At 37.7% G+C, this 20288-nt stretch overlaps 1 protein-coding gene across 4 annotated transcripts in view; it reads right to left on the bottom strand.

Moving 5' to 3' along the window:
* ERLIN1 (ER lipid raft associated 1) overlaps window positions 1-20288 on the bottom strand; it is a 41052-nt gene that overhangs the window by 17809 nt on the left and 2955 nt on the right. For all 4 annotated transcript variants that reach the window (XR_003001807.1, XM_024735039.1, XM_024735042.1 and 1 more), the window contains 5 exons: window positions 16483-16529; window positions 15043-15104; window positions 11584-11709; window positions 9370-9443; window positions 1331-1389 (listed from right to left, as the gene is read on the bottom strand). Coding sequence is in view for 3 of the 4 variants with exons in the window: in XM_024735039.1 (XP_024590807.1) it covers window positions 1331-1389; window positions 9370-9443; window positions 11584-11709; window positions 15043-15104; window positions 16483-16529 (368 nt within the window). In the remaining variant the exon portion in view is untranslated. The remainder of the gene's footprint in view (window positions 1-1330; window positions 1390-9369; window positions 9444-11583; window positions 11710-15042; window positions 15105-16482; window positions 16530-20288) is intronic.

Consider the following 20288-nt stretch of genomic DNA (forward strand, 5'->3'; position numbering starts at 1 on the left):
GAAATAGGTGGCCAATCACTAAGCACGTACAAGTGGCAACTGGGTGACCACATGGAAGAAACGGTATAAAGAAAGATCACTATTAGGTGGGAAGTTAGACTGGATTATCCCAAGGTAGCCTTTAATTCTAGAATTCCAAAAGAGTTTGAAATTAGGAAAGATCCAGAATTACCTGAAAAGTAACTCCAATAGTTTCCCCAAACATCACCCACCCCCACCTCTCTCCTTTCCTCCTGCCAACATTGATAAAAGACATAAAATGACATTCTGGATACTATGAGTTATTTGAAGGCAGATAACACATAGTATTCATCTTTCCATCACCAGAAGCTATTATATTTAACGCCTAAGACATGCTGAGCCTTCACAAAATTTATTTTTCTTCTATAAATGGATCAGACCCATGATCTACTCAGCCTAGCACTCTGTGCTTTACAGTTTTAAAAGAAGAAATCCTTTTCTACAATGAAAAAGGGAAGATAAAACTTTGCATAATAAAAGATACAGACTTGGGAACAATAATAACTCAGAAGTATAGCACTCTACAAAGAAGTAGTAGTAGCACTTTTTGGACCCCCTGTATTTATACGTCTTTTGTATTCTTGACTTTTGCAAAGTTAGTTTTCTAGTATTTCATATTTTGCCTCTTAACATATCTGTCAAGTTTCCTAAAGACTTCTTTTCAGTACCTGTCATATGAGAATACTGACATTTCAACTGCAATAGGTAGTCCCCGAAAGGAATCTTCTAAAACACTTTGAAACTAATTTCGTGTCAAGCAAGTAACTTCTCATTCCCAGTCAGCCCTGGACACACAGAAGAGAAGACTACCAGGAGTCAACCCAGGCAAAGTTTCCCCAAAGGCAAATTATAAAGATCAGGTCTAATTTTAGATACATAATCACATACAATGGAAAAGCAAACTTGATACCAATGTGTTTATTCTTACCATTTGTAACACAGTAACAAAATATAGACACTCTCTTCAACCTTAACAGCTAGGGCTCTTTCTCTCCTCTATTAATATTTAATTCAAGGTATTATTCACATCCAAATTATAGCTGCTTAGGCTTCCAACAACAGTTCTACAGCAAACTGCATCCTTAGCCACTGAAGCTGCTCCTGAAATGTCCATATATAAAGAGAAAACTAATAAGAGTCTAGTGGGAATTAAGACACCAGAATAGGTAATATTAGTAGAATTAAAGAATGGAAGATAGACATATAGCCCTCCCCAGTGTAATATCTGAAACATAATTTTCCTCTAGAGTGGTAAATTAATGTAGACAGCCCTAAATAAAAATATTGGGATCCCATGCATATTACTCACATTAACTCAAAATTTCTTCTTATGGCTTCTGGGATTTTGGGTTTTGTAACACGCACAGCCTAAAAAATAAAAGTAAAAAAGCCAAAGTGTATTTGAAAAATAAATCGTCAAACTAAATCTTCTACAAAACAGCTCCTCAAATGACACTAATAAAACAGCTCTGACATAGCTGCCTACTGACACACATAGGGATCCCATCAGAAAATCTACTGTTCCTGCCATCACCCCAAAAAATCAAAATAAGCTGCTTCTTGTTTCCTTTAAAAAAATGCCTGGCTATAGGATAAACGACTCTACCTGTTGAGGAAATAAATGTTTAGGGAAAAGGTTCTCTCTTAAAAGACCTTTCACAAAGCTCTTAAGTTGGATACTTGTGTTTCCTTTTCAAACCTGCAAACCAAAGAAACAGAAGGAAGGCAAAATTTCAAGATTTAAATTATAAAGTAGAAAACAGTCAAAAACAAAAATATAAACAAGCAAAAACCCAGGTCAGTATATGCAACTTAATACAGTTGACAAGTAAATGAATTTACCACTTCCTAAACCTGCAATCACTCAGTACTGGCTACAAATAAACAGCTCAACACTGAAGGAAAACAAACACCAATTAACAAATAACAATTAGCAGCTTGTATTCCTTCTTCCTAGAACCTCACTTAGAACAAAGTCTACTTATCTCTGTAAACATTGTTTACTAGACCCTGTTTCTCTAATCATAGTGTACTTTGGCATAATTATCTATGAAACAGGATAATTTTGGGGTGCAAGAGCCACGTACAAAAGCCCCTCTGTGTTCCCGGTTTCTTGTTTGTAGAAAAAGGCTTTAGTCTCCTAGGCCTTCCCTGGAAAAAGGCTTTAGTCTCCTAGGCCTTCCCTGAGTTCCAAAGAACAAACTCAAGCAGTTACTAATTCAGGAGTGAGGAAATGCAGAAACAAAGGAAAAGCAGTCAAGAAACAGTCATTTATAAAACAGAGTCCTGGTTCCTCCTCAAGGGATATACGTAACAACCTAATGCATATCTGTGAGCTGTTCTGAAGTAACCAAGGCCCTCACCCAGGTGGAGGATGCTGACTACCTGAGCACAAGCACAGAGACCCCAGACTGGCTGGAACCAGAAGACTGATGATTAAGATTTCTGGAACATCACCATGAAGAAAGTCATGCCCCCTGCAAACCTCACCCCAAATGCTGCCTTTAAAAACTCTTCCCTGAAAGCCACTGGGGAGTTTGAGTCCTTTGAGCATGAGCTGCCCGTTCTCCTTGCGGGACCCTGCAAAAAAACCCTTACTTTTCTGCAAACACCCACTATCAGAGTTTGGCTTTCTGTGCTGTGGGCACATAAGCCCTTACAGGGTTACATCTGCTTGGGAATTACAGATTCCGAAGGCTGACTTTTCCGTATCAAGGACCTGATCTCTCAGAAGTGTTTGATTTTACTAGTTAAACATCCTATACCACCCCTCCACCCTACTACACACACACACAAAGCACTTTGCTGATCTGTAGAAACGTTTACTTTCCCTCTGAAAACTGGCTGAACTTCTAAGCAACAAGGCCTTTAAGCACATAGCCTTTTTTTAGGGCTTATGAAAGAAGGCTTTTAAAACTTTTAAGCAACATAGCCTCCCCTACATAAAAGAGACAAGTCAGATGTGTACGTAATTTTGAGGATTATAATAACTAAATACAAGAATTAGAGTGAAATGGAATAAGAAGCTGGGGACCATGATGAAAAAAGTCATTTCACGCTAATGCTAAGGCATTTGAGGCCATAAAGAACAACTCATGGACATACCCAGAAGACAAAGAAAAATTCAGAACCAGAATTTATAAGAGATGTCAGATTTCCCAAGTGACTACCAGAAATACAGATGACTTCCAATATGATTCAGGGGGAAGCACTGTCATATTGCATTTAATTATGAGACTGGCCATGTATCTTTATAGTCCTATAAAAAGAGCACGAAATAGGACTTCTTCTGAAGACTTCTATCTTGCTGTGTGAGGCTGAAGAACACACTACATGCTTGCCAATCTTGGGAAATCTCATAATTTTCAAATATGTGAAATATAAGCACCTACTGTAACAGATACCATGAGTAATTTGCTTCGTAAGAGATTTAAGAAATAAAATAGCAACATATTCAAAAACAATGGTCAAAATACACACACACACAGACACACACACAGTGAGTGAAGACAGGGGAAAAAAAGCTGATGAAATGAATAAGTCTGTTAAACTGACTCGTGGATTATAAGCATATATTTTAAACTAAAAGCCAGCATTTAATATATATAGTCACTGCCTTAAATAACATAGGAAAAAATATCAAGAATGCTTATTTTCACCACTTTAATTTGCCATAGTTGTTCAAGAAGGAAAAATGGGGTACAAATACAGAGAAGGGAAAAATGAAAATACTGATTGTTACAGAAAAGGTTCACTCAACAACAAATATTAATTGGGTGCCTAGTCTGTACCAAGTACTGTTTATTCCAACCACTGTGGACACAGCAATGAATAAGGCAAGACTGCTCTCATGGACTTTAAAATTTTAAAGGCAGAAAAAAAGGCAATAAAGAACAACAAAAAGCAAATAAATGAACAAGAGAATTTCAGATAGTTATTAGTGTTATGTGAAGAATTAAAATACTAGGTTGGGGGGGAAATCAAGATTTTTATTTTGGCATAATTATATAACTAAAAAAAATCTAGGGAAATTCATAAAGTTTTAGTCAAGCAAGATAAATAGCTCTAGAGATCTGCTGTACAACACTATACCTATAGTCAATAAAAATGTATTGTACACTTGAAATTTTAAAAGGGTAAATCTCATGTTAAGTATTTTTTACCACACACACTCACAAATCTAAGGAAATTAACCAAAAGAATTACTAGAGACAGTTAATTCAGCAAACTTGCAGACATACAATAAAGTCACCAAGAATCATTTGCATTCCTCAATGCTTAAAAAAATGCTACATATTTAATAGAATTAAAGCTCATTAAATTCATAGATATTAATTTAACTTGGGATATGGGTTTCTCACCTAGGTCAGAAATTCTAAAGGAGGGGTTTCCCTGATGGCACGGTGACTGAAAATCCACCTGCCAGTGCAGGGGACACGGGTTCGAGCCCTGGTCCAGGAAGATCCCACATGCCGTGGAGCAACTAAGCCCGTGCGCCACAACTACTGAGCCTGAGCACCACCACTATTTTTTTTTTTTTTTAAACATCTTTATTGGGGTATAATTGCTTTACAATGGTGTGTTAGTTTCTGCTTTATAACAAAGTGAATCAGCTATACATATACATATGTTCCCATATGTCTTCCCTCTTGCGTCTCCCTCCCTCCCACTCTCCCCATCCCACCCTTCCAGGCTGTCACAAAGCACCGAGCTAATATCCCTGTGAGCACCACAACTATTGAAGCCTGCGTGCCCTAGAGCCCACACGCCACAACTACTGAGCCCGCGTGCTGCAACTACTGAAGCCCATGCGCCTAGGGCCCATGCTCTGCAACAAGAGAAGCCACCGCAATGAGAAGCCCACACACCATGATGAAGAGTAGCCCCGCACTTGCTACAACTAGAGAAAGCCCGCACGCAGCAACGAAGACCCAACACAGCCAAAAAATAAATTTAAAAATTTAAAAAATAGTAAAAAAAAAATTCTAAAAGAAACTAAAATGATAATACAATTATAAGTAAAGTCATAGACTATGTTCCTAATTTTTAAATGTATAAGCCAATTTAGGTACCTGATATGACTTGAAAATACTAATAATGAAAGCTCATCTTGTAGAATAAACTGGCAGAAATATCAAAGGCCATTATTATTATTATTTTTGGCCGCACCATGCAGCATGTAGTATCTTACCAATAGTTCCCCAACCAGGGATCAAACCTGTGCCCCATGCAGTGGAAGCACGGAGTCTTAACCACTGTACTGCCAAAGGCCATTATTTTTTTAAAAGCTAATATATCTTATCAAATTTTAAAAGTGAATGAAAAGTTGAATTATCATGACCATATGGTAAAATGTTAAAAATAGGAATGGTGAAAAATAGCCTTTAAGTTCTAAAAATGCATTCCAACTATCATAAGAAACTATTTTATAAGAAGAATAAATCAACCAAAAAAAATGGAGATCTTGATCTATCAGTTTAAAAACAAGAAAGTGACATTTTTTCATTCAATAACGTTTATAAAAACTACAGGGCTTCCCTGGTGGCGCAGTGGTTGAGAGTCCACCTGCCGATGCAGGGGACACGGGTTCGTGCCCCGGTCCGGGAAGATCCCACAGGCCGCGGAGCGGCTGGGCCCGTGAGCCACGGCCACTGAGGCTGCACGTCCGGAGCCTGTGCTCCGCAACGGGAGAGGCCACAACAGTGAGAGGCCCACGTACCGCAAAATAAAATAAAACAAAACAAAAAAAACCAACAAATAAATATAGGTAAGTTTAAAAGATCCTTCTTTCTGCCATGCAGAAAATGATGTGGACAAGTGAAAGTGAGAAAACAGGACAGAAGACTACTGCAGAAGTCCAGGCAAGAAATAGTACTTGGTCTAAGGAGGTGGCAGTGAAGACGTTTTAGATGGATTTGGTAGAATCAGCAGGATACGGGACTGATTATATGTTAAGGGCTAGAGGGTTCTCAAAGACGCCTCCCATACCTCTAGACTGGCCTGAGGGTAAGAAGGAGCCATTTACTAACAAGAGGGAAAAAACAGGAGAGAAGTAGATTTGATAGGAAAAGACCAAGGGCTCAATAACTAATGAAAGAATAGGAAATAGAAAAATCAATGGAACAGAACAAAGTTCAGAAAGGACTTTACTATATAACAGAATTTAGCAAATAATACGATGGCATTTCAAACAAAGAGGAGAAAGGGGCATAAATTATTCAGTAATTGCTGTTGCTAATAAATTGGGGGAGGGGCAGATTGGAGCCCAACCTCACAAATGAAATCAAAATGGATTCCAGATGAATTAAAATTTTAAATCTAAAAATAAAACTGTAAAAGTAAATGTTGTAATTTCTGATTTTACTTAAATTTCTATATTTTAAAGTTGGTGAAAGGCTCTTAAAAGCATAGTAGCACAGCAAAATGCCATAAAGAAAAAAATACTAAAATTACTGCTAAAAATACTAAAATTAAACTTCAGAATTGTCAAGGGGAAAAGAAATGTTAAATGACAAAGAAAAAAACTAGGAGAAAATGTTTACTATGCATTTAAAGAAGAGTTGCAATAATTAACATATCAAAAACAGTTTATTTAAGTTAATGAGAAAAACACATAAAAACAACCGAAAAATGAGCAAACACAATTCACAAATCAAATACAGAGGGCCAATAAACATCCTAGGGCATTCAACCTCAATAATTAATACACAATGGCAGATTCATTTTTTCCAAAAGGATTTAGAGAGCACGTATGCATCTGTTAATTATTTGAGTATGATCACACAATCAAATGTATAGAAAACAACAGCTCATCAACACTGCTGATGAGAGAGTATAAGCTACTAAAATTTTTCTGAAAGGCAATTTGGCAATGTATATCAAAAAGCTCCCAAACAAGGCATCAATCCTACGTTTAAGAACTTATCTTAAGGGAAGAATTTTAAAAGATGTATGTATAAGCTTGGTCATTATAACATGCACCTAACAGTAAAAACTGGAAGCCAACAGGGATTAAATAAAAACATTAAAAGTGATGATGCAGCAAATCTTACTTTTAACTTGAAAAGCTGCTTACATATATTGCTGGTGAAAAAAGCTATGGTATGATTCCATTTTAGTTCAACATTATTTATAACTATAAACATATGTTCCTCTGTATTAAGAAGAGTCTGGAAAGATACAACGAACTATGTTATCTCTGCATAGTAAGATTACTGTTGAATTTCACTTTGTTTTCATCTTTTTCCTAATATCTGATTATTTTTACAACACATATAACATGCGTGTGTATAAAAATATCGATAATATACAAGGTACTACTACAAATCAGTAAGAAAAAGAAAAACATTTCAATAGAAAAATGGGCAAAGAATATGAATAGGCAATTGACAGATGAGTACCAATGGACAAAAAAATAAACAAAAAGATGCTCAACCTCATTAACAACTAAGGAAATGCAAATCAAGGAGACAGATAACTTCACATCTATCCATACAGCAAAAATCAGCATGTCTGATTGCTTCACATGCTGATGAGGTCATGGAGAAACAAGTATTCACATATACTGCTGGTAAGAATGTAGATTTAGGGATTTTCCTGGTGGCGCAGTGGATAAGACTCCACGCTCCCAATGCAGGGGGCCTGGGTTTGTACCTGGTCAGGGAACTAGATCCCACATGCATGCCGCAGCCAAGAGTTCGCATGCCGCAACTAAGGAGCCCACGTGCTGCAACTAAGAACTGGTGCAACCAAATAAATAAATAAATATTAAAAAAAAGAATGTAGATTTATACAGCCACTTTGAAAGATAAAGTGTACATACAAGGAGATGTGTCAGGAATATTCACTACACTATTGTTTATTAATAGCAAAAAATTGGAAACAGTAGGGAAATGGTTATGTAATATAAGGCAAGGAACTCTAGGGGGCTGTTTAGAAGAATGAGCTAGATCTCCAAGTAACGACCTGAGCAGAATCTAGGAATCTGTGGCATTCACATTATCTTTAAAATTGAAAAGCTGCTCCAGGACAACCAAGAGAGTTTTACAAAGTTAGCTCTGGGACATTTCAAAAGAACCCTTAACTTTGGCAGTTCCCCCTCAGGCACCTGGCAGAGATAATGGCAAGATGGAGGACAGGGGAAAACCTTCAGAAGTTTTCCAGACTCGTTTAAGAGATCGCATAAGATCACCCACAGTGAATGCACACTTCTCAGAAGCAGTGCAATCTAGAAACTAAGAAAGGACATTAGAGAAGCCACATTACCGCTTCTCAGGTAATCCAGATCCAAAGCCACTGTGTTCTAATGTCACTGACCATGACTACAGTAGAAAAGGCATCTTACAGTGACACCCAATATTAACACCTACCCCACACACTTATGCAAAACAAACAAAAGCCTCACAGACTGATACTTTAACTTACTACATGCCATGTGCTCGGGTTTCTTTTCCTATTCAATTCCATCTTATTTAAAATGCTGGTCATGACCCACTAAAATTGATTTTAGAACCTACTAGTGGATTTCAACCCAATCTGAAAAAATACCCAAAAAAAGCAGTTATTCTCACCATTCTATTTCCCAATGCCACTGCCACCACCACTAAATTCTTCTGCTACCTTGCTTTTACTCAGGTCTTTCCACCCACCTGAAATATCTTCCTTACTCTTTTCCACCTTATAAATCGTATTAATTCTTCCAGACCTACCTATCAATAAAATCTCAACTCAATCAGTCATTTCCAGGCAGATGCTCTTGAAATGTTCGTTAAACTCTGAGAGCAGTAATCATCCAATCAATTCATCCGTTAATTAATACTTTGTCTAGAATTATTATCCACATTTTATATGTGAAATTCTTTTTCATAATCTTACTGAGGGCAAGGATTAGTCTTAAACTGATTTATAACCATTACTGTATCTTTTTTTTTTTTTTTGGTGGTACGAGGGCCTCTCACTGTTGTGGCCTCTCCCAGCAGCCATGACTCACGGGCCCAGCCACTCCGCGGCATGTGGGATCCTCCCAGACCGAGGAACGAACCCACGTCCCCTGCATCGGCAGGCGTACTCTCAACCACTGCACCACCAGGGAAGCCAAACCATTACTGTATCTTAATAATGTCACACACATACATAGCTGTATACAGATTTTATTTCCTTTCAAGAGCCTCAGCTTATCTGTTCCCTCTAACAGTTCAGAAAAAAATGCCACCCATAACTGAGAAAGGTATTCTGTAAATCACCCTAGCACTACAATTAAATAACTGCTGAATAAACAGTCTGATGAAAGGACAATTAAATACAAAGCTCTCAAAATTCCCAAAGAATTTCCCTAGGAGAAGGGCTTACCTGTATGGTGAGGCCTGGGGCCATGACATTTAAATCTTTCTGCAGAGCTTGCTTGAGGTTTTCGTCTATTTGATCTGTTTTTGAAGCCAAGAACAACAGCTCTCATTACACTCAAAAAAATTTCCTTACATTGTATTAACATTTAAACAAAACCAATCATAATTAGACCTAAAGTTTCCATGGTACTATTCTTTTATAGAGCTTAAACCATTTCACACACATATGAAAACAAATATATATAGATAGATAGAGAGAGAGAGAGAGACAGAGAGAGACAGAGAGAGACAGAGAGAGAGACAGAGAGAGAGAGACAGAGAGAGAGACAGAGAGAGAGAGAGTTTTCCTTTTGTGTGAGGAAAAATTGTGAGGAATTACTGAACAAAGAAATTAAGGAAAGATGACAACCAGCTACTTGAAGTTTATCAAATAATGGAGAATTTAGGATTCTAATATCTTAATTCAGTGTCGTTACTTAATATGTGTCCTGATTCTCTAAAAAAAACAAATTTTCATCTTCAGTCAATCTTTATCCAAATTCCCAAATAACTAAATTTCATTTCCAGGGACCTCTGCCAATTATTTTGGATTTAAAAACAGAGAGGGTGGGGGAAAGGCTCATAGGAAGGTCCTTGAAGCACACAAGAATGGACAATAAAGATGTCACTTCACTTGGCTTTGTAACTCATGAATTTTCTATCCACCTCAACAGTACCTTCCCCATTATTAAATAACCAGTGATGTGACAATTAAGGACAGACCAGTTTTCTCAAACACCACGTCAATAGTGCTCAATCATCAATGAGGAATCAATTGGTAGATTTCTAAATTGATTAACCATCCCTATGCCTGCCTCTAAGAAATTCACTAAGAATTCCAGGAGGGAGAAGTGAACAGACAATAGCAGCAACCCAATCCCTGGTCAGAGCTTTCCCTACCACAAATGAAAAGCAACTTGTACAGAAGAGAGTCAACATAGCAAGCCTGAAACTACTATCCTTAGAAAGGCCTGTTTGCAATTTGGCCTCTGGCTGTCACCTGGGGTCATGGATTTGGAGAGCATTCCCTCTATCCCCAGAACTGATAACAATGACTCACTGTGCCTAAACTGTTTATTCAAACAATGTGTTTTATGCTGAACATCTACTTTCCTTCTGGGAATCTGGAATATTGGTATATGCTAGGCAGAAGGTACCTACATGACCAGCCCACGGTAAAAATCCTGCAGAGTCTCTAATGAGCTTCTCCAGCAGGCAACATCTCACGTGTATTGTTACAATTCAATGCTGGAGTAATTAAGTGTATCCTGCATGACTCCACTGGGAGAAGACTCTTGAAAGCTTGTGCCTGATTTTCTTCAGACTTCACCCAAGTGCCTTTTCCTTCTGCTTTGTACCCTTTTGCTGTAGTACATCTTAGTTGTATGATTATACTGAGTCCTGTCAGTCCTCCTAGCAAATCATCAAACGTGGGGGTGGGTCTTGGGAAACTCCAAGACACAGGTTCTTAATTTCTCCAAATTATCTATTAAACTAGCAACAAAGCTAATTTTCAGTAAATTATCATAGTAAAAACAGAATATAGTCTGGGACTTTCCTGGTGGCACAGTGGTTAAGAATCCACCTGCCAATGCAGGGGACATGGGTTCGAGCCCTGGTCTGGGAATATCCCACATGCCGCGGAGCAACTAAGTCCGTGTGCCACAACTACTGAGCTCACATGCCACAACTACTGAACCTGGGTGCTGCAACTACTGAAGCCCGCATCTACTAGAGCCTGTGCTCCATAACAAGAGAAGCCACTGCAATGAGAAGTCCGCGCTCCACAATGAAGAGTAGCCCCTGCTCGCTGCAACTAGAGAAAGCCCACGTGCAGCAACGAAGACCCCAGCGCAACCAAAAATAAAATTAATTAATTAATTTTAAAAAAAGAACTTAGTTTGTAAATCATCTTTTTCCAATCTCTACCAAGTTACATACTTTGTACTTCAGAAAATGGTTATCATTCTTAAAATATCTTGTTTGCGTAACTATTTGCTTAATTTAAGCAATTTTAAACTTAAGATAAAGAATATTTTAAAGACAATTGCTCTATTATAAATTCAGAAGAAATGCTCAAATAGCATAATGCTTACTAATATTATTATAGCATTCACAGACAAGTTGAACAAGATTTCTAATTGGTTATTTATATATTTAAAACAAATGAGACACTTACCAAACAATTCAATGTAAACTTCTTGAAGCGTGTGGGCGCTGCAAAACTGGTTCAGTTCATGGTGGATTTTATTGAAGATTAAGGTCTTGTCATAATCTGCAGTGTAGTTCCTCACTATATCAAACACTGAAAGAGAGGTACTATCCATGTTCACCCGTGTATCCTCTAATTCAGCCAAGGTAAAAGTTACAGTGATAAAATATACATGAGGAAAAGTGCCAATGAAATAGTGAAAACATGAAACACAACTCCAAGCCTTAATGTGTTCCTTGTGCCTTATTCTCCAGATATTACTGCATTTGCAATTCTAATGGGCAAACTTCATATTCCATACTAAGGAGAGTATATATTATCTTGGAGGTAATAAGGAACCGTCAAAAATTGAGCAAGGGCATGACACAATCAGATCTGTACTTTGGCAGCAGAGTGAAAATGAATTGTGAGGCATATAAATCAGAGGCAGGGGAACTGTAAAGCAATTACTGCAAGGTAAAAGTTTAGCTAAGAGGTAAAGAGGGCCTGAACTAACTGAGGAACAGTGGGAATGAAAGAAGGAGACAGCTCCAAAAGACCATTTTCAAAAAGGCAGTTTTTAAAGGCTGTTAAAAAAAAAAAAAGACAGGCTAGAAAGGAAAGAAGCTAACATTTCTGGGCCAGACTTTATATCAGGCAATTTATATACATTAACACTTAATTCTCACAAAAAAAAATCTCCTTATTTTGCATAATATGAAACTGAGAAACAGAATTTCAGAAATGTGCCTAAGGGTACATACTAGAACATGCCAGAACCTGTGCCCTACTTATTAAAACATGCTTTCTCCCTTCAAATCCAAGACTTGCTCTACTCGCCTTCCCACGGAGGATACTAGATGTAACCGGATTCCAGATCACAACAGATGAACAGGCCATCAATAAATACTCGCTGACTAACTCATCCTCTTGATCGTTTCCAAATGAGTTGGTGATACAATAGTTTCCTCTTTATCTCTGGTCAGAAAACGAGCACTATCTCCCCTTCTTCTATTTTTTCAATCATAGTCCATTCCACTGATTTGTGACCAGGGAAAGTAGATGATAAAAGACAGGAAAATACTTAATTGCTGAAAAATATAATCCAAATCCACTTGATAGTAATACAGGTCGCTCTCTCTTCTGAAATTCTTTTGCTATTTGTGCCTGTACCAGTGACATGAAACTTAGCACGACCTTACATTCCTATATATGTACATATATATGTTTATATATATAAACATATATATGTATATTTATACGTGTATATATATATATATTTTTTAGGTCAGTATCATGTCTTCTCAAGGAAAATAAAAAGCCCTTAACGCAAAGGCTCTAACTTCACCTTTTAAAATTGTTTTTGCCAACACAGTATCCTGACATAGTGAGCATGCAAATTTTAGTAGTAAGGATAAAAATAAAATGGCAGATCTTTCTAAAAACTTTGTTTTATTATAGTTGATTTACAATGTTGTGTTAATTTCTACTGTATAGCAAAGCGATTCAGTTATACATATGTACACATTCTTTTTCATGTTCTTTTCCATTATGGTTTATCACAGGATATTGAATGGAGTTCCCTGTGCTATACAGTAGGACCTTGTTGTTTATCCATTCTTTATAATAGTTTGCATCTGTTAATCCCAAACTCCCAATCCACCCCTCCCCAACAGCAACCATAAGTCTGTCCTGTTTCTGTTTCATAGATAAGTTCATTTGTGTCACGTTTTAGATTCCACATATAAGTGGTATCATATGGTATTTGTCTTTCTAACTTACTTTACTTAGTATGACAATCTCTAGGTCCATCCATGTGGCTTCAAAATGCCATTCTTTCATTCTTTTTTATGGCTGAGTAGTATTCCACTGCATGTATGTACCACATCTTCTTTATCCATTCATCTGTCAATGGACACTTAGGTTGTTTCCACCTCTTGGGTATTGTGAATAGTGCTGCAATGAACACTGGGGTGCATGTATCTTTTCAAATTATAGTTTTGTCTGGGTAAATGCCCAGGAGTAGGATTGCTGGATCATATGACAGCTCTATTTTTAGTCTTTCGAGGAACCTCCATACTGTTTTCCATAGTGGCTGCACCGATTTACGTTCCCACCCACAGTGTAGGAGGGTTCTCTTTTCTCCACACTCTCTCCAGCATTTGTGATTTGTAGTCTTTTAAATTATGGCGATTCTGACTGGTGTGAGGCGATATCTCATTGTAGTGCTGATTTGCATTTCTCTAATAATCAGTGATGTTGAGCAGCTTTTCATGTGCCTGTTGGCCATCTGTATGTCTTCGTTGGAGAAATGTCCATTTAGGTCTTCTGAAAATGGCAGATCTTTTGATTGAAAGCAGGGTCTCGAAGAAACCCAAGTACACCCATGTTCAGTATTATTCACAATAGCTAAAACGTGGAAGTAATCCAAATGTCCATCAATGGATGAATGGATAAACAAAATGTGGTATATACATACAATGGAATATTATTCAGCCTTAAAAAGGAAGGAAATTCTGACACATGCTACTACAACATGGATGAACCCTGAGGACATTATGCTTAGTGAAAGAAGCCAGTCACAAAAAGATAAATACTATATGATTCCATTTATGAGGTTCCTGGAGTAGTCAAATTCACAGAGAAAGAAAGTACAGACAGAAATGTCAGAAAGACAGAAACGGTGGTTGCCAGGGCTGGGAGAGCAGGTGCATGAGGAGTTCTTGTTTAATGGGTAGGGAGTTTCAGTTTTGCAAGATGAAAAGAGTTATGGAGATGGATGCTGGTGATGGTGGCATAACAATGTGAATGTATGTAATGTCCACTGAATATTTAAAAGTGGTTAAGAAGGTAAATTTTATGTTACATGTATTTTATCACAATAAAAAAAATTACAAAAAGAAATCAAACATTAAAATGGTCGATCTTACTTCAGAACTCCTAATTAAGTTTTTGATTTGAACAGTACTCCATCTCTGTGAGTTTTCATCTTTTACCAAGAAAGTGTTCTCCCCACACTGAGGACTTTCAGATTGCTTTGCAAGTTGTAGCAAATCTCAACTAGAAAAGATTTTTCTATGGTCACAAATCAATGTAGCCAAGGAACTGATCAGTTATAGACTTTTAACATGTAAGGATATTATTTCTCATCCTGACTGGATAAAATGCTACTTTCTAGAAATTCTAGAAATAATCAATGACTGTCTTTTTCTTAGATACACTCAGCTCAGCGTAACGCATACAGTTGCAGAAAGTCAACTCTGTTGACCTATTTCTGTCGCCATTCCCTAGGAATGGAAAATATTCCAGCGATTATTTTTTTTAATATATATCAGAAATGAATGAGGTCAAAAAACTTTCCTTAGGGAATCTATTCCTATTCCTTAGAGAATCTCTCAGTTACAGACACTCTGATTATAACTATAACAGAATAGATGGGTACCATACCTGCACAAGGGGCCAACATATTAACCACTTCTATTCGGTCAATATAGATCATGACCCCACCACTAAAAACAGAGAAATGGAAAAATGTGAGCCAAATACAAACCTATTATGTTCCTAGATTAATTCTACATCATCAAACAAATCCCACATGATAGAAATTTAGAAGGAAAATCTAAAGACATAGACTACTGATCGATTAAACTGACCTCACTGCTCACTACTCAAATGACCCTGCACACACTCACCTGGCTCTCTCATAACCAAAAGCTCACCTCCGTAACTGCTGTGATCAAAGTCAGCTCACAGGAAGACTACACCTATAACCTAGAGCTGCTTAGCACTTTGCCCTTATTAAATGAAGCCAACAGCTAAGGCAGTGCACTTCTCAAACTTCTCCATCAAGGAATCAGGTAAAGTGGTTCCCCAGAGGTATGGAGGCCAGCCACAGGCTGAAATTCTTTGGATTCCCTTCTTTATCTTAATCTACTTTTCATCTGTATTTACTCTAATATGAAAAGAAGAATCTTCCCCCAAACCTTGAAGTAAAACTGACACTCCAGAAAGATAGGTCTTGTTAATTAATGGCTTCCTATACTTCCTGGCCTACCAGCACAGACCCTGAGGAACATGTGAACCTCAATTTAAGATACATGAAGTTAAGAAATTTTGAAACTATACAACTAAGCCTTGCTACCAACTTACAACAACATTTTTTTTCTGATAAAAAAGCATAATACCTGCTCACTGAAAAAAATCTGACAAATACATGAAAGCACGAAGATAAAAATAAAATTTACCCAACATCTCATCAGCTGCCAATTTTGAGTCATCTCTAAAGGGAATCTATCAAAAAGTTACAGATAGACCTAGGGAGAACTTGTATCAAATACGTTAACTTAAAACAGAGAGAATTTGCTCCCTCTTTAAGAACATTTCTGTGATATTTTGGTCATTTAAAATACAGGATTTAAAACATACACTGAACTTTATACTCTTCTTCTGATACAATTCAATGTACTGATTATACTCTAAAAATAATTTGGGCCTTGCTTGCCTTTCTTGCCCCAAAACTTTATACAGCAGTGATTTTTCAAAGTAAGGTCCTCAGATCAGCTCAGGATCACCTGGGACTTCTGCTAGAAATGCAAATTCTCGGGTCTCATTCCAGATCTACTGAATCAGAAACTCTAAATTAGATGGCATTTAATACTACAGATGACAAGGTAAGCTGATTTCATTTTAAACTATCTACTGTTAGTTTAAAATGGCTAAGATGGAAAGGTCCTATTTGGAGACAGGGCTTTTCTCAAATAATGCTCAGAAGAGAAATCCCCCTGGGTTACTACGATGCCTATTTGAAAGATGTTTAAGTGATCACAGCTTATGAACAGAAAATACATCTGAACCAAAGGGAGGTTGGTAAGCAAGGGGAACACTTACCTTGTTCCACAAGGCACATTTTTAACTTCATCAGTTTGCAGTGTTGTCTGGGGAGGAAAAAATATCTCATCAATACTCAGCACACATATCATCAAAGAACCACTGGTCCCAAAGGAAAATCTCTAGAGAACTGCTGAAAGGTACGTACGGGAGAGCTCCATTACAATTTTAGTCCCCCAAAATTAGCTATCAGAGCAATCTCTTTTTGTATCCTGGCAAACATGAAAGACTAGAGACAGAATATTTTACAGTTAATGTCTGAGTCAAGATGCACCAGGAAAGCTTCAATACTCAACCTGAAAGTTTCCATGTTCAATCTCTCAGTCAGTCCCTTATTTGCATGGAGCTGGCCTGGGACTGCAAACTACATGGATTACCCACAAGGATACTACTGCTAGGATTTGTACTCTGAACTCTGATTCCACTGCTAATATTAATGGTTACAATGAAGGCAAAAGATAACTATTATAGGCATACAAGCAGTCTTCAACTCAGAGGGGCCCTTGAGCTCAACACCAACATTTTCCTCTAAAGCTATAGTCAATATTTTAGTTCAGGTCCTAGAGATTTCTCAGACAGTCTCTCAATTTCCTTTTTAAAATAAATGCCACCATCAGCACTGCTTCCTCCTTGTGAACCAACCATCTGGTACTTAATTACTCTGCCCCTGTCACAACTTGGTTCGGATCCAGAATGACTCCCTATTGCACTTGAAGGCTTCCAACAGGAGAGCACATAATGAGTGTATTCTGGGCACACTGCACCATATTAAGCCCACAGCAACATAGTACTTTATGGAATACAATGGGAAAAAGAAGCATGGTCCTTGTTTCCAAAGAGCTCACAATCCAACACAGGAGATAAAATCCTTACAAAGCAATCCATAACAGGTACAAATAACAGAGTATAAACTGAATTGTTAGGTATTAAGTGATAGAGTAAAATAATCATTTGAAAAGCTCTGTGAAATATTTATAAGCCCAGTCTAGAGAAGGAGAAATAAGAACAGATAAGGCAGAGAAGCATCTTAAATTCAATACGTATCTATGCAAATACACAAAGTTGAGGACAAACTATGTGTATAGGTGTCAGGAGGCAGTTGGCTTGCCTGGAGCAGAAGGGACAATATAGATGAGAGGTGAAACTCTGAGAAGAGAACATGATGATGTTAGGCAGAGGGTCCTGAATGTTTGCTGGGGCGCTTGTGCTCCCCCTAGTCCACCTTACACACAGCCACAAACAAACCTTTCAAAAATAGGACTTTTCCTTCATTCCTTTGCTTATGTGTGTTGTGCTTCTCATTATCTATCATATCTGGAGGCAAGAAAACCAGCTGGGAAGCTAAAATAGTAATTTATTTAGGTTAATGTAGAAAAGGCCATGGAAATTTAAAGCTTTCAACCCAGGAGATACAATAGAGAAGGGATCTGATAACTAGTTTCATATAAAATTCCAGGAGGAAAAAGAATAGAATGTTAAGTCTGGGGTTAAAAGGGTGATAGTAAACATTAGTGACAGGATGTAGGTAGAGTGAGGGAAGTTGACAGAGGTGAGCTCAATTTATTTTATTTCCTTCAAAACATTCACCATATTCAACTTCCAAATCAACTTTAAATATACATTCCTATTTAAACCTAAAGGATATTCTCTAGTCAATTTTCAAACCAAGTAGAACTAGGAAAGAGTTCAAATGTTAAATCTTCAATTTAACATCCTATCTCCATGTACTTTTATACTTCTTTTATATTACCTCAAAAATTTCCCCAGTATGAATGTTTATTTTAAAAGTCTTTGGTTTTGTTATATAAATATATATTTTAAAGGCTGAAGGTTTTTATATTTTTCTAAACAGTTTTTTTTTCTTACATCATATATGGGATCTCACAGTTCCCCAAGATGCTTCTTAAATATTCCTTTCAAATGCCAAGTCTCTTAAGCCATTTGTTTATATAAGCTATGTCTTCTAATGTGCTCCAAAACTTCCTAAAAATAAGTTTCTTTATCTCATTCTTATGAAAACAACTTCTTAAAAGGGTTTTATTAATATAATCCTTTCCTAGAACGTTAGTTTCACATATAAAGACAGACCATTTCTATTTAGTCACATTGACTCCAGCAGTAAATCTTTTTTTTTTTATTTTTATTTTTATTTTTTTTTACACGGGCCTCTCACTGTTGTGGCCTCTCCCACTGCGGAGCACACGCGCCAGACGCCCAGGCTCAGCGGCCATGGCTCACAGGCCCAGCCGCTCCGCGGCATGTGGGACCCTCCCGGACCAGGGCACGAACCCGTGTCCCCTGCATTGGCAGGCGGATTCTTAACCACTGCGCCACCAGGGAAGTCCCTCATTTTCATTTTTTATGACAGTTTATCACTCTATGTGTTTGTGTGTGTATATGTATGAATACACACACACACACACACACACACACACACACTGTTCACTTGTTATATATGTAATTAAACTCTAAAATCTATTTGTTTATTGTCTGTATCTCTTTTATATATCTCTGCATCAGTATGACTCAACATACTAAGCTCCAAGAAGGCAGAGACAAATCTGCCTGGCTTTGAACAAGGTCTAAAAAAGCCCCTGATCTCTAAGGGTCTGATGATGCCATTGATAACATCAATATAGACTATTTAAGCTGTTGATGGGTTCATGCAAATAAAACCCCTTGTTTCACAGAGGAGTAACTGAAGTCTAGAATGGTTAAGTGATTTCTGCAAAGTCATGTAAACAATTAGTGGCAGAGCCAGAACCTAGTTTACAGGTTTCTGGCCCCATGTTCACTACACCATACCGCTTCCAGAGAAATCAGCTCAACTTAACAACTTTCACCACAAGTAGAAAGGTCAGAAATATAAACGTGTTATGACCCCTGCCTTCAAGAAGCTTGGAGACTTTCTGGAAAAAAAAAAATTCACACAAAAACTTAAGAGAACAATACAACATTATTAAAGGAAATAAGATCAAGGGCCAAAATTTACAATACAGACTTTAAGGGCTATGGAAGAGGAGGAGAAGGATTTGTGATGAGCCTTAAAAAGGCTGGCAAGATTTAGACAGGAAATAAGGAATAAAGAGAGAGATGGTGAGAGAAGAGGTAATAGCATCAGCCTAGGCAAGAGTGAATAAAATAAATATGGGAAAACAATATGGAAATCAGTCTGACTAGGGGAAGAACACTATACTTCACTTTAACAGACACAATTCTTGCCCCAAGCCATCTAAAAGGGAATTGGAGGGAAATCTGGAGGATTTAAGTATTCATAATGAAAATCTCACTTAGCAGGAAGCCTAGACTTTAAATTACAAGATTAAATACATGAATTTTCCCGAGCCCTGAAAAATTAGCAGCGGAGAGTAGACAAACTTCTGAATCCAAAGATTTATAATCACACAGTGCCTGCAAAAGTAGTAACAATCTGGGCTTCCCTGGTGGCGCAGTGGTTGAGAGTCCGCCTGCCGATGCAGGGGACACGGGTTCGTGCCCCGGTCCGGGAGGATCCCACATGCCGCGGAGCGGCTGGGCCTGTGGGCCATGGTCGCTGAGCCTGCGCGTCCGGAGCCTGTGCTCCGCAACGGGAGAGGCCACAACAGTGAGAGGCCCACGTACCACAAAAAAAAAAAAAAAGTAGTAACAATCTAATCCTGTTTTGTCATGTTGTTACCTCAAAAGATATTTACTAAGTGTCTGTTCTCAAGAACCAGCCGCTTATTTAAGATATTCTGGGATGCTGTCAAAATAGAACACTCACTAATGTTCCACATATAATTATGCTTAATGTTCCAGGCAAAAAT

Source organism: Neophocaena asiaeorientalis, unplaced genomic scaffold, assembly GCF_003031525.2.
Source record: "Neophocaena asiaeorientalis asiaeorientalis breed wild unplaced genomic scaffold, Neophocaena_asiaeorientalis_V1.1 scaffold240, whole genome shotgun sequence".
Classification (NCBI taxonomy): Eukaryota; Metazoa; Chordata; class Mammalia; order Artiodactyla; family Phocoenidae; genus Neophocaena; species Neophocaena asiaeorientalis.